General features: G+C 46.4%; 1 protein-coding gene across 1 annotated transcript in view; it reads right to left on the minus strand.

Moving 5' to 3' along the window:
- The window catches only part of LOC128688701 (Y+L amino acid transporter 2), a 106,289-nt gene that overhangs the window by 40,526 nt on the left and 51,808 nt on the right, over positions 1-13,955 (minus strand). Inside the window, exons 5-7 of the mRNA XM_053776682.2 lie at positions 8,019-8,063; positions 2,216-2,339; positions 1,434-1,634 (exon numbers count right to left, since the gene is read on the minus strand). Of these exons, the coding sequence (XP_053632657.1) occupies positions 1,434-1,634; positions 2,216-2,339; positions 8,019-8,063 (370 nt within the window). The remainder of the gene's footprint in view (positions 1-1,433; positions 1,635-2,215; positions 2,340-8,018; positions 8,064-13,955) is intronic.

The following is a 13,955-nucleotide window of genomic DNA, read 5'->3' on the forward strand; positions in this document are numbered from 1 at the left end:
CGAATGAAAGTAAAAGGTTCAGCAGACGGTAACATATACCCCTTATGAAAAGCAGAAGCGCAGTGAGTACACTGCGCCCCTGCGTGAAAGGGCCAAGACTTCCCAGTACCCTCGCTTCATGCATAAGGAGGATTACCAACAGACCCTTGGTTGTCTTCAAGAGGAGCCTGAACATCTTTCTCAAATCAGTCTCTAATAAGCTGAGCTATGGTACATACGCTGGACTTTGTGCAGCTAACACCAAGAGCCTGGTTGATAAGGCCATCCACCGAGAGGCCTGATCTCGAACTAAACTGCGAGGGAATTAACCTTTTGAACACTCTTCAGGTAGACTCCATGTTAATTATCAGTGATACCATCACCACCCTGATACTATTTGCATTATCATCAACATCTCTTCCAGTGATAAACCCACCGACGGATACCACACCCTTTATGTCATGTTACTGAAGTTTAAGATGATAATCGTGATGCAACGTTTCATGTGCAAATGCAAATGTTGCACTACCAAAACTGCGTTAATCTGAACCCAACAGTCTGATGGTCAGGTCCACAGGCTGATGGAAAAACAGTGATGCAAAGACCTCGTGCCACAAGCTCAGTGACCCTCCAAAAATCATTCACTAGGATGGTGTCAAGACAATCGTGTTGGGGTGGACCGCAGGTAGATTCTCACCTCCTGGGCCACATCGTTGTAGGCTCCATGGTCTTCCTTGTATCAGCCAATGAGCTAACATCCACATGGCCAACCCCATTTGCTGGCAACTACTGTGAAAGAGCTGCTGTTGAAATATATAAATGTAGCAAGAGACATTCCTTGTTGATTAACTAACTTTAATGAAGGGCTTAGAATTTTTTTTTCCATTTCCTCCTTCCTAAGATGTTATTTAGTCCAGATTGTTTTGAGATGCATTGTTTGAGTACTAATGTTTAATGTTTATTATAACAACGTTTTCAGCGGACATATCCCATTTCTGTATGGAAATAGAATTTCATACATCGCAGCCCATTGAAGGATTGTTTCTCTGACCGCGATTTCTACCTCATAAAATACTGGAAGCAATTCATTAAGTTCATACAGAAACATCATTAACGGCTTTTTTCCATAGTATTTATTAGGATGATGAAGTTAATCTTTCTCTAAATTAAAATCTTTCATTATTTTTGCCAGAGGCTGCAGTGTCTCTGAGGCAATTTGCATGAAATCTGCTCCATCCCATACACTAATAGCGAGAGATCGTTACACGGCGATGTTGTACCTCATATCAAATGTCATTGGAGAGCGGATGAAAGATAAGAGGTACACGTCCTATTTAGCTAATCGGGGAATGAAATCACATCTATACTATATCTGCACGTAACTGTGCCGAGGACGAGGCACATATCTACACTATTCCCTACACATAATTTTACAGACTGAAGCTCAGTCTCACCACGAAGATGATTGCAGTGATGGGTGTACATCTGTCCAGTTGTATATATGCCAGCAGGTGTGGCAGGTGTCTATCGCGGGCCCCGGCGTACACTAACCGAGAATGGGTGAAGATATTGCCATTGATGTTACCGCAGGTGGTGCAGCTAACGAAAGCGGCAATGATCCACACTAGTGATCCCAGCACCCGGCTCCCGAATGTCTGCAAAATGGCGGATCTCTTTTAGTAGTTGTTCGATCAACAGAAGGATGAGAGGAAAATGGATGAACAGATGGGCAGGTGAAAAGAAGGATGGCTGGAACGACAAATGGATGGAAGGGTAGATGGTTGAGGAATTAGATGGGCAAATGTAGAAGCAGGAGAAAGAATGTATGTATGAACGAATATACTGATAAACGAATGGACAAATGCGCAGACAGATAAACAAATGTATGGAAGGAATGACAGACAGATACGTAAATGGAAAAGAAAAATTGAAGAATAGCTAAGGTGCTCATGATACGGGTATGTAAATATAGCATCGAAATTGCAAATCTCAATACCTATACAGCTTAAGACTTCACACTGATATCAAACATTTTTGTACATCAACACTGATTGGTTAACCTTAGTGACACTGCTATAGGGCAGAGTACCGTCACTAAAACAGTAGTACTGAAGGAGAAAGCACACATGCCTCTGTAACAGTACTTAGAGAACAGAATACACTGGCCACAATCACATTACTGGAGGACAGAGTACAGTCACTAAAGCCACATTAATGGAGGACAGAATGCACTCACCACAGCCACAGCATTGGAGGAAACGATCTCAGCAGGAGTGAGAACAGCGTAGTAGGCCACATTGGTGAGGGTGTAGACAATAGTCACTAACATCAAAGAGAATATGATAGCACGGGGCAGGTCTCTAAAAAATATACAATATATAAAAGTTATACTCCAAGCAAATGATCTGTAAAAAACATACTGAACAAATAAATATTAAAAGTTAATGAGTAAATTAATTTCGGCACTTGAGGAAGGTATAATTTTGTGCCTATGCTGATCACTGACGTTTTAAGCAGTTTAAATAATTTTTAAATAATGTTATCATAACAAATACTCAGATATCACTTCTTAATATGCACTATAATGTTTTCAAAGTTTTACGTAGACTAAATTTAATTTGTAAAACTGTTTGTCATAAAGTTCTGAAAATGATGACCTTTCTTCATGTATGGTTACTGTAATAATGTTGGTAAATTTTGCTCTCCAAGAACTTTATGAAGCAGGTCCAAACAATACATGCAAATATGCATAATGTTCACCAAGACCAGGGTACTGGCACGGGTCTTTATTTTGCGATAACCTGTCTCTGGCTCCCGAAAGAGAATGGGTTCTGCATTGCTGCAGCATGTGCAGCTCAAGCCCTGTTGCGGACAGTGCATCTGGTGTGTCTCATAAGCGACAAAGCCATATGTAATCTTTGGATTCAAGACAGGAATGCTGATTCATATATATGCCCATGCTGGACATATTATACTCTTAACTGTGGACAAGCTAGCGAGGAGATGGATATGTGGTTATCATGGGGAACAGCTTATCCAGGACGTTGACTCCATGGTACACCAGGGTAGCCGCTATTCTCTCTGGGTCCTCCTTAGGAGGGGACGTCAGTTCTCGTTGCCTGTGGAGTGTCTCAGTGACGTGGCACTCCAGGAGATACTGTATCAGGGGCACTAGACAACGTGCTGGCACATCTCCTCTTCTGCCTTATCGACCATCAACTTGGCTTTGGGAAAGCCCAAACGAAGCCAATGGATAGTGGTACACCACTCTGGACCAGCTATTGTTATATGGGAGGGGGGATGGTTCTCCCTTAGTAACTGCTCGGCACTATTGTTGCGATGGGGCATCACCTAGGACATCCCCCGTTAGTTTCATAGCTCTGGCAGCCACCAGTTTGGTCTGGCTTATGCTGATGGGGATGGTAATCCCCGTATGTGGATGATCTGTGGCTGCCTTAGCCGCATCATCTCTCGCCTCATTTCTCCAGATGCCAGCATGGCTGGCGATCCAGTTCATTGTCGCTCTGTTACCGTGAGCTTCCACGGCTGTTGTTATGCTCAAAATCGATATGATGAGATGAACATTGTGCTGTGGTTGTGAATGAGAGAGGGCATTGATTGCAGAGGTGTAATCAACATGTATGACAGGTTGAAGCCGATGCCGTAGGGCATATGACAGTATCTGCTGAATGGCCACCAGCTCAGCTTGAAGAATCGTGCACTGGTGAGGAAGTCGCCACCCTTGTGTATGGCCATTGTGGTACATGCCAGCTGCTGCTCTCTTCCTGTCAGGGTCGACATATCCATCCATGAAATATACTGCACATGTGTGGCCCTCTCCCAGTGCCATGCTTGTCTCAGCAAGATTGCTGAGGGCGCCTTGACTGAAAAGATGCATAGAGGTAGGTAACTTCATGACGCTAGCATCGGCTGGATGTGTGCACCAGGGAGGTAGTGGAGCTTACCAGACAACAGCAGCTTGCGCCCAGCAGCGGAAAACGAGCTAATCCAGGCGTAATTAGTGAAGAATGGTGGATCTTGTGCCATGGCTGCCAATATCAGTCTTCTCAGCGGGGTACCTTGCTGGCGGGGCAGAATCGTGGCTACTATGCAGGCATTTATGTATCTGACTGTTAGCCAGGGAAAGAAGCCGGGACTCGAAACTGAGACAAGCTGTGTTGGTCCAGATGGAAGCCCTAAGCATAGTTCTTATCGCCTGGTTCTGTACGACCTCCACCCTTTGCCTGCTCTGCAGAAAGAGATGAACCAACGCTGATGCACCATAGGCAATGAGCGAGCGCACAGCTTGTATATAGTACAAAAGACTTCTTTGCTCGCTCCTGCACGGTTCCGAAGGTGAGGTCGAGGTGACCGCCAAACAGGTGTGTGAGGTCTCCATTGTTTAGCCACTTTACCACTGGAATATCGTGTAGGAGTATTGCTATGTGTCTGCCAGCAGCGTCGGTGGCTAAGTGAGAGTGCAGCAATTGGTGATGTTCGTTAACTCTCCACCCATGATAATACACTCAGTACGTGTCCGTGCGAGTATTTCCTCGAGGATATGTTTCAGGTTATTTTACAAGTTTTAGATGGTAACAGGTGTCCCAGGGATGTGTGCGAGAAAGTCCTGCACCTCGACATCTTCTTCTCCTGAGGTATTGCATCTGATACGAATACAGATGTATCCCTGCAGTGAACGTCCTTGTCAATGTCCCAGAAATACCCAGCAAAGCCTGGGAGTCTTGGACATATAGTCGGAACAGTAAGGTTTCTTGTAACAAGACACTGTCAACGTCATCCCGAATCACTGCCTCCAATAGAAGGTGCTGTTTGCCCTTCAGGCCCTGAGTGTTCTACTGTAGGACACTGAGAAAGTGATTTGGTTTCCTGAGCTGGGAGGCAGCCCGGTCCACTCTGTGAATCTGCAATTCATGGCATCCACCGTCTCCTCTTCCATCAGTAAGCACACCCTCAGGAGTGTGCTGACCATCTGCCGGAACATTCTCTTTTGTTCTGTGGAGTTGATTGTGTTGTAGATGATATCTGTGAATGCCTTGATCAGTGCTACTAGACCCTTCCTGGCAAGGGCCTGCGTTTGCCGTGGGTTGGAAGCAGTGGATATTACCTGGGCTGTTGTGGTCTGTGGCCACTGCTGAGGGTTGGATTTCTTCAATATGTACACCAGGGCCTGTTGCTGTGCCAAGTTGGGTAGCCGGCATCTGCTGCTGAGATGCATCACTGCCTGGGAAGCTTGCATAATGGCTGTGCAGGACAGTTAGTGCCTGCGATGCCATTTTAGGGCCAGTGGGGGCTCGTGTAGTGCCGTCTGCTGATTGCTTTGATCTGATGTTTCCTTCAGTGGTGCCAATTCCTGTTGGCGCCACTTGTTTCTTTTCGTTTTGTTTCTTTGTTGAAGTAGAGGGGTAGGAGGCTCCTGTCCCTGACACCTGCTTGAGGCTTCAAGGGGTCGGAAATTCCTCTACATTGCATTGGGTGACCTGATGAGAGTTCTGCAGTATTGCAGGGTTCTCTGTACCCACCGTCTGATGAGAGTGTGGTCCCGACATCGCACCTGCCCCACAAACCGAGGTCTAACCGGGAGGGCAGCGGTTCCACATGCTGAATTAGGACCTGCCGGGTTGATGCATTGCCTGCTGTTTTTGCCTTGAGATGTTGAGCTGGGCATCATGAGTCCATACCGCATTACTACACTTTGGTGATCTGCCGAGAATCCAGTTCCTTCAGGGTGAAGGAACGGTCTGTGTCCATGACTTTAAGATGGTGTACATTTCCTCATTGAGAGGAGTGATTATGGATTCTTCCCTCAGGCTGCACCATATCTTGAACCTCAGGTTGTGTTGTAATTCCAGGTATGTAATCATGCCATAGTGGGTTCTGTATTCCCTGTATGGCTTCACATTGAATCTGCCAGGACGGTTCAGGTGGTCTGCCTGCTCTTTGGACAGATGGCACAATGATACATTCTTCTTGGTTTTCAGAATATGGGGTGTTTGTTCCTTCTTTTTTCCGGAATTCGTTGGCTGCATGGTTGGAATTTTAAGATCTGCTACAGTTGTTGGCATGTGAGCAGGCTCTTCATCCAATGACTCAGAGTGGCCTCGCACCTTTGCTAGAATTGCGCCACACATTTCCAAATCCGAGTCCTCAGTTGTGTCCCTGGGACATCATGACCTCTTTCTTTCGGAAGAAGCCATGTGCCTATCTCATGATATGGTAGTAAACACAGTACAGGTCTGTGGTATGTACCTGCAGACGTGATGTTTGTGTGCTGATGTGCTGTGAATGACTGATGTGTGAAATTTTGTGTTTATTTGAGTTATCAGGAACTGTGTCGTGACATGGGTCATAATCTCAGGACGACCCGTCTGAGGATCTCCAAGGAGATGTCAATCTAATTCAGCTTTTCTGTGGCCACGATTAGGGTCTCACCCGACCAATTACTCTTGGATAAACTAAAAAGAGGAGAGACTATGGAACCTCGGTGTTGAAACTATGGCAAGAATCATGAAGTATTCATGCTGGTAGAGTTACAGACAATATGTAAAGTAAAAGTACACAAGTGCAACTAATGTGACATTTTATTGTGGCAACACTTCGCTCTCCAGGAGCTTTACCGAGCCGTTACAAACAATGCATGGACACAGAGGGTATACATAGGATTAGATTGAGGTGTAATACTAGTAGTAGTAGTAGTAATAGTATTAGTAGTAATATATGTTGTAGTAGTAGTAGTACTACAATATGGTAGAACAATCAACTTGCACATGTATAAAAGGTTATAAAAGCTAACCTATTTTTATGCTGCTCACGTAATAGCTTTTATAACTTTTTACTCATGTGCAAGTTGATTGGTCTACCCTATTATATTACTACTACTGCTACTACAACTTATATTACTACTATTACTACTACCACTAGTATTACACCTCACTCTAAGCCTATATATACCCTCTTTATCCATGTATTGTTTGTAACGGCTTGACAAAGCTCCTGGAGAGCAAAACGTTGCCACAATGTCACATTAGTTGCACTTGTGTCCTTTTACTTTACAAGAATCATCAAGCCTGGAACCTGCACTGCCCGGAGAGGCTTCGCCATGTCAGGGCAGCATGGAAAAACCCCAGTTGTCCAGCCTCCAACATCAAGTAGAACCCTCACCACCGAGCAGCAGCCTCGTCCAGAGAAAGCTTCAGCATCACGGAAACAAGGGCCACTTCCACGAAGGAAGCTGAGAAAACACCGATGGGGTGGCGTCCTTTCTCATCACCCCAAGAGTCACAAGTGAAGAACACTACTCCAAGAGAGATAAGCAGACCATCCCCAATTACTCCTGAGCTATCAAATGATGTCAACTATCACATGTTTCACCAATATCGTATGTGACCTGATAGGCTCAGAAGAAAACGAAGAGAAATTCAAACATATTGTGAAGACCTTCATGAACAAATGCTTGATGGACAAAACAGAATTTAAGTTTTTCCAATTTATTAGAAAAAGGAGCCTAGAAACAACGATAGGGAAATCTAAGGGCCTCAGCACGTTGTTGAGCATAAAATATTTCCCTGTGGAACGAACAGGGACTACATCAAAACCCTGATCACAGTCACAGAACAGCTGAATTATATTGATATCTCCTTCGAGATCCTCAGACGGGTCACCTTACGATTAAGACCCGTGTCCTGACAAAGTTCCTGACGAATCAATCAAATAAAACAAAAAACTGTATTTTTTTAAATGGATTGACAAGGCTCTTGTAGAGCGAAACGTTGACATAATAAAATGTTGCATTAGTTGCACTTGTGTCCTTTTACCTAACATGTTTGACTATTATTTTCATGAGGACGTGATAATCCTGTAATTCCTATACAGTGTCAGGAATAAGACGCAATCAGGTCTGAACCGAGGAAAAGAAGAGAGGCTCCAAGTTCTCTGTTCAAGAGCCCTTCTGCTTTAAGACACCTTCTATGAAGGGTTTCTTCATTAAGAACAGTTAATCCTCATCTTTACAGAAAGCTTACTTATTTGAGTCTGCCAGTTCCTCTGTCACGTAGTTGAGGCTGTCCCTGAGCAAAAAGAATAACGTTGATATTAGTGCTTCTAATGAACCAAGAGTTCACATCATCATCATGTATAATAAAATAACCACTACTAACAAAGACTAGGCCTAAAATTATGCAGTCATCGTTTTTAATGGCTTTTATTAGATTTAATTATAAATTTCTATATATTGTATCTGAAACAAACAAAAATTGATGAAACAGCTACAAAGGTTATAATTATAATATATAATAATAGCTGTTAAATACAATTTACAAAGCTGAAGATTAAAACTTGAAACATGTTAGATGACACAACAACAACTAAGGGTGAAGTGGTATGAAATTTCTGTACGGTGGAAAAAGAGACACCAGTGCAACATAATACCATCATTAACGACCGGAAACTGATGACTTCATCTCCCTTTGCGACTCCAGCCCACGATTTTGTAGACCTCATTGAACTATGAGTTGATTTTAACTGTTTCTCTTTAAAATTCTGTCAACAAACTTTCAGCCTACCCACTTAGCGCTGTGCTGGAGAACCTATGCATGAAATATCTTGAAACCGAGTGGTTTTCTATCATTATCACCTCGGTCACCTGGCTCCAGTATTTTGACGACATGTTCATTAACTCCTCGAATATTCGACCTCCCTGCACTCCAACACACCCAGGTCGATCACTCCATCTATTTCAAGCTAAAATGTGAAGCCTACAGCACTCTTCCTTTTCTCGATGCTCTTAGCAAATCTAATCATGAAATACGTTACATAGTCTACCGCAACCCACCAACCAACACGATCTTCTCCACTTCCACTCACACCATGGCACAAAGATATAGGCATTTCCTTACTCTAGATACCAACAGTAACGAAGTCCTAGAAGAAGAATGCTCTTTTCTTGAAGAAATATTTGCTAAACTTCATTATCCTGGTAATTACGAATCCTAGAATAGATATCTTTAAGAGGTTGCCTGACTTTATTCTTTTTCATTTTTCTTCCTTCAGTTATTCTCGCAACTCGAGAATGCCTCATCAAATCGCCTTCAAATTTTCATCATCTGTGTACGGTAATGGAGAGTAAATTCTTAGAACAACTGGCATCTTGGAATGGCTCAGATAAATTCCAAAATCCTCAGTGACGTAGCTTCAGACGTTCAAAAAAGATAACAAAAAATTCGACGACGGCATAAAATGAAACTCAAATGTGTAAGTGCAGATTTGACGATTGTGTGTAAAATAAAGTAAAAAAAAATATATTTTCTTTAAAACGTTGAATAATTTTCAGTTTACGTCTTCTGAACAGCTTCAGTATTTATCAGTTGATGTATCTTAGGGTCAGGATAGTAACTATTAAGCTTCATTTATGTGCAGACAAATTTGTTGATGTAGTAACATATTCAAAACAAGTTAGGAATGACTGGTATCTATGCCATAACCGGAGAATAACTTATATGATCGGATTAAAATTTTCACCACTAATGCATAGTTTCCGTAACACAACGTTCATTCTTCTATTCTATTCTATTTGATTCGCCGGTAATCCCGGCCCGGGTCTCTTCCATTTTGGTGACCCGGCATTGGCTCCCCGGGTAGGGAAGTGACATTTAACGTTACTTGCACCTGTGTAGCAGGTCTTCAGCAGGAAGGGATGGGGGGTACCTCACCGGCCCTATGGCCAGATGACGTACCAAACGTTAGTGTGCACTAACAGTGGCTGGTGTGCAGTGCAATGGAGGCCCAAAGCAGGCCCTCGCAGCAACTTCAGCGGGGGGGCGGATGACGTGTAAGGACTGGAAGTAAGGTTTCCAAGTCCCTGACAGCTAAGTACACAAGATGTGCTGCCTCATCCTCTCGGGTCTGCCCTACTGGGGTCATTGGAAAGTGTCTACGGCGAAGGGGCATCGTAGCCGGGCAGTCTAACATAAGAACATAAGAACATAAGAAAGGAGGAACACTGCAGAAGGCCTGTTGGCCCATACTAGGCAGGTCCTTTACAATTCATCCCACTAACAAAACATTTGCCCATCCCAATTTTCAATGCCACCCAAGAAACAAGCTCCGATGTGCAAGTCCCACTCAAATCCAACCCCTCCCACTCATGTACTTATCCAACCTAAATTTGAAACTACCCAAAGTCCTAGCCTCAATAACCCAACTAGGTAGACTGTTCCACTCATCAACTACCCTATTTCCAAACCAATACTTTCCTATGTCCTTTCTAAATCTAAACTTATCTAATTTAAATCCATTACTGCGGGTTCTCTCTTGGAGAGATATCCTCAAGACCTTGTTAATATCCCCCCTATTAATACCTATCTTCCACTTATACACTTCGATCAGGTCTCCCCTCATTCTTCGTCTAACAAGTGAATGTAACTTAAGAGTCTTCAATCTTTCTTCATAAGGAAGATTTCTAATGCTATGTATTAATTTAGTCATCCTACGCTGAATGTTTTCTAACGAATTTATGTCCATTCTGTAATATGGAGACCAGAATTGAGCTGCATAATCTAGGTGAGGCCTTACTAATGATGTATAAAGCTGCACTATGACCTGTGGACTTCTGTTGCTTACACTTCTTGATATAAATCCCAGTAATCTATTTGCCTTATTACGTACGCTTAGGCATTGCTGTCTTGGTTTAAGGTTGCTGCTTACCATAACCCCCAAGTCCTTTTCGCAATCTGTATGGCTAAGTTCTACATTATTTAACTTATAAGTGCTAGGGTTATAGACACTCCCGAGCTTCAGAACCTTGCATTTATCCACATTGAACTGCATCTGCCACTTTTCTGACCAAGAGTAGAGTTTGTCTAAATCCTCCTGAAGTTCCCTAACAGGTAGTGCACCAAGGGCTGCGGAACCATTCAGTCACAATGGGCACAGAGCTCCTCTCGTGCCCATTCAACAATCCGCGCAGTAGTAGGATACCCTAAGCGTAGGCGGTGGATATGCACCCTCAGTTCCCTGGACTGTGTCCGAATACTTGGAGGGGGCACCCTGTGGGTCGCCCTGACATACCAACAGAGGCTCCGTGAATCCCCAGGGTCAGGGAATGGGCGCCTGGCCGCACCAGCAGCCCACAGCGCAATCTGGCTGAGGCTGATGCAGATCGCAGCACGTGGCTGTGCCTCGAGGGTTGCAGTCCTAGCAGCCTCATCTGCAGCATCATTGCCAGGGATACCCACATGGCTCGGGATCCAGTTGATGGTAGCCCTGCGACCCTGGGCCATGAGAGTCTGCAGGTCACCCCGGATGGATGTGATTAAGTGTATGTTGTCCTTTGGCTCTCTGTGCATAAGCGCTTGGATCGCTGCCTTGGAATCAACGTGGATGATGGGGGGATGCTGATGGTCTGCAAGAGCATGCCACAGAGCTTGTTGGATGGCAAAGAGTTCGGCCTGGAGGATGGTGCAATGGTCTGGGAGGCGCCAACCTGCTGTCAGATTGCTGTGGAACATCCCAGCAGCTGTGCGGCCTGCCACTGGGTCTCTAGAGCCATCAGTGTAATATGGCACACACCCTGGGCCTTCCGCACCCACAATGCTAGCCGAGGCAAGGTGGTGCAGAATGTCCCGGGTGCAATGCCTCTTGCTGTCTGGTAGGGTTGCCCAGCGCACCGCAAACAGCTCTGGTGCCCAAGGGGGTGGCACCGTGTAGTTCGCTGCCAGTCTGTCGCAGCCTCCCGCCTGGAGCAATGTCATGGGCAAGAGCTTCTGTGTGGCATCTGCTACTGACCACATCCATCAGCGGCCGGGATGCAGTGGAATGACCTGTCCTTGGCGGACCCGTAAATCTCTCATCAGTTTGTCAGCCCCTGGGAGTTGGAGATACTTTGCAATCCTCCTGGCAGCTACCAGTTGGATCCTGTCTTCAAGAGGCTGTAGCTGCACCTCAAGGTTCAGAGCCACTGCACTGGCCCACCTAGGAGCCCCCAGCATGGCCCGTACAGCTGTGTTCTGGATGACACAGAGGGATTTGATGTTTGTGGGTCTGGCGTGAACCAGAGCAAGTGCCCCATAGTCAACGAGGGAACGTATTGCCTGGATGTAGAACAACCTCATGACCTCGAGGCTGGCCCCAACCCTAGGGTTGGCCATGGCACTCAATGCCCTGACCCTCTGCAGAGCCCTCTCTTTAATGTGGCACACATGTTTCTGGAAGGTGAGGTGCCTGTCAATGTAGATGCCAAGGTACCTATAACTGTGAACCCACTCCAGGTCGATGCCCAGGACCCGCAGCCTCTGACTGGGCACCTTGGTGCGAAGGATCATGGCTTTGGATTTCGCCGCAGATATCTTGAGTCCCAAGTGATGGCAGGTGGAAGCCAGCAGATCGAGGTCCTCCTGGGCACGCTGCAAAAGCCGGCGCTTCCTAGGTACGACAAGTGCCAGGTCATCGGCATAGCTGAGGAGGATGGTGCCTCTGGAGAAAGGCAGGCACACCAGCTGGTGCATCAGTACATTGAACAGGGTGGGACTAAGCACCCCGCCCTGTGGAGTGCCATTGTCCAGGGTCTTGAGAGAAGAGGCATGCCCCTGGAAGCGTACCCGGGCCCACCTGTCCTGGAGATAGGAACGAAGCCATGAAAGCAGCCTGCCTTTAATCCCCCTGTGGGCCAAGAGTGAGAGGATGGCAGGTGCACTGGCTAGCTCAAAAGCTTTCTCGAGGTCAAGAAAGACAACAATGTGGGCTTGGGCGTCCGACCCAATGCCGGTCAGTAGAGTGTTAAGGCTTTCGAAAGTGCCCACTCCTCTGGTGAAGCCATAGAGGTGTTTATGAGGAGGGCCAAGCTTCCACCTCAGGCGCTCCAACACCATCCTTTCAGACACCTTCGAGATGCAACTGGTGAGGGAGATGGGTCTCACACTGCCAGGATCCCCAGGCTTAGGAATCGGTATGATGTCAGCCTCCTTCCATACGACAGGGAGTTTGCCAGCTCTCCAAGTCTGGTTGATGACCCCCAGGACAGCTGAATGTCCAGAATGGCCAGACCGAGTGATCATGCCATAGGTGATACCATCATGCCCCGGTGCAGTGTCTCGATGAGATGTGAAGGCTGCCTGGAGCTCCTGGTCGGTGAAGTCTTCATCCGTGACGTCCTTAGCCTGGCATGCTGCTTGGATCACCATCACCCTTCTAGGAAGGAGGGTGGCCTGGAGGTCCTGGAGATCCTGAGGCAGTTGAGCCATGGCCGCTCTGGAGGTGAATAGGTCCACCAGACGCTCTGCCTCCGTTGCGGGGTCTGGGTGCAACCGAGCCACACTGCGACGCTGCCCAGTGGCCAATCGTAACTTGGTCCAAATCTCAGATAAGGTGGAGGAGTAGCTGAAGGAGGCACACCACTCGAACCATTTAGCCTGCCGGACCCTGTGTAAGACTTGGCGTGCATGCCGCACCACTTCCCTGAGCAGACGCATGCAGACGCCTGTGCATCTTGCGTGCAACATTGATGCGGTGGTTCTGTTCCCTGATGTCCTCATTGTAAAACCACCAGCCACGTTTATATGACCCTCTGCCTGTAATCTTAGGTATTGCTGCCTCAGCTGCACATGCGAAGGCCACCTGCTAGCTTTGAGCCGCCTCATCTGGGTCTTCTGGAAGAGGAGACTCCGCCCACCAGCGCTCAATGACCTCCTGGAAGCACTGCCAGTCGGCCTTTTTTAGATTCCATCTGGAGGTAGGTGTGGGGAGCGGGCACCGCTGGACCATCAGCGTAGTGACCACTGCAAAGTGATCACTGGTGAGACGGGGGTGGACCTCCCATCTCGCACTCGAGAGCAACCGCCTAGAGATGAGTGTAACATCCAAGCAGCCACCATAGTGATGGGTTGGCTCACCATTATTGAGGAGGGCGATCTCAGGGACCTCCTCCAGCACAGCCGCAACGTGCCTCCCAGCTGCGTTGGTAGGAG

Source organism: Cherax quadricarinatus, chromosome 13, assembly GCF_038502225.1.
Source record: "Cherax quadricarinatus isolate ZL_2023a chromosome 13, ASM3850222v1, whole genome shotgun sequence".
In the NCBI taxonomy this organism is placed as follows: domain Eukaryota; kingdom Metazoa; phylum Arthropoda; class Malacostraca; order Decapoda; family Parastacidae; genus Cherax; species Cherax quadricarinatus.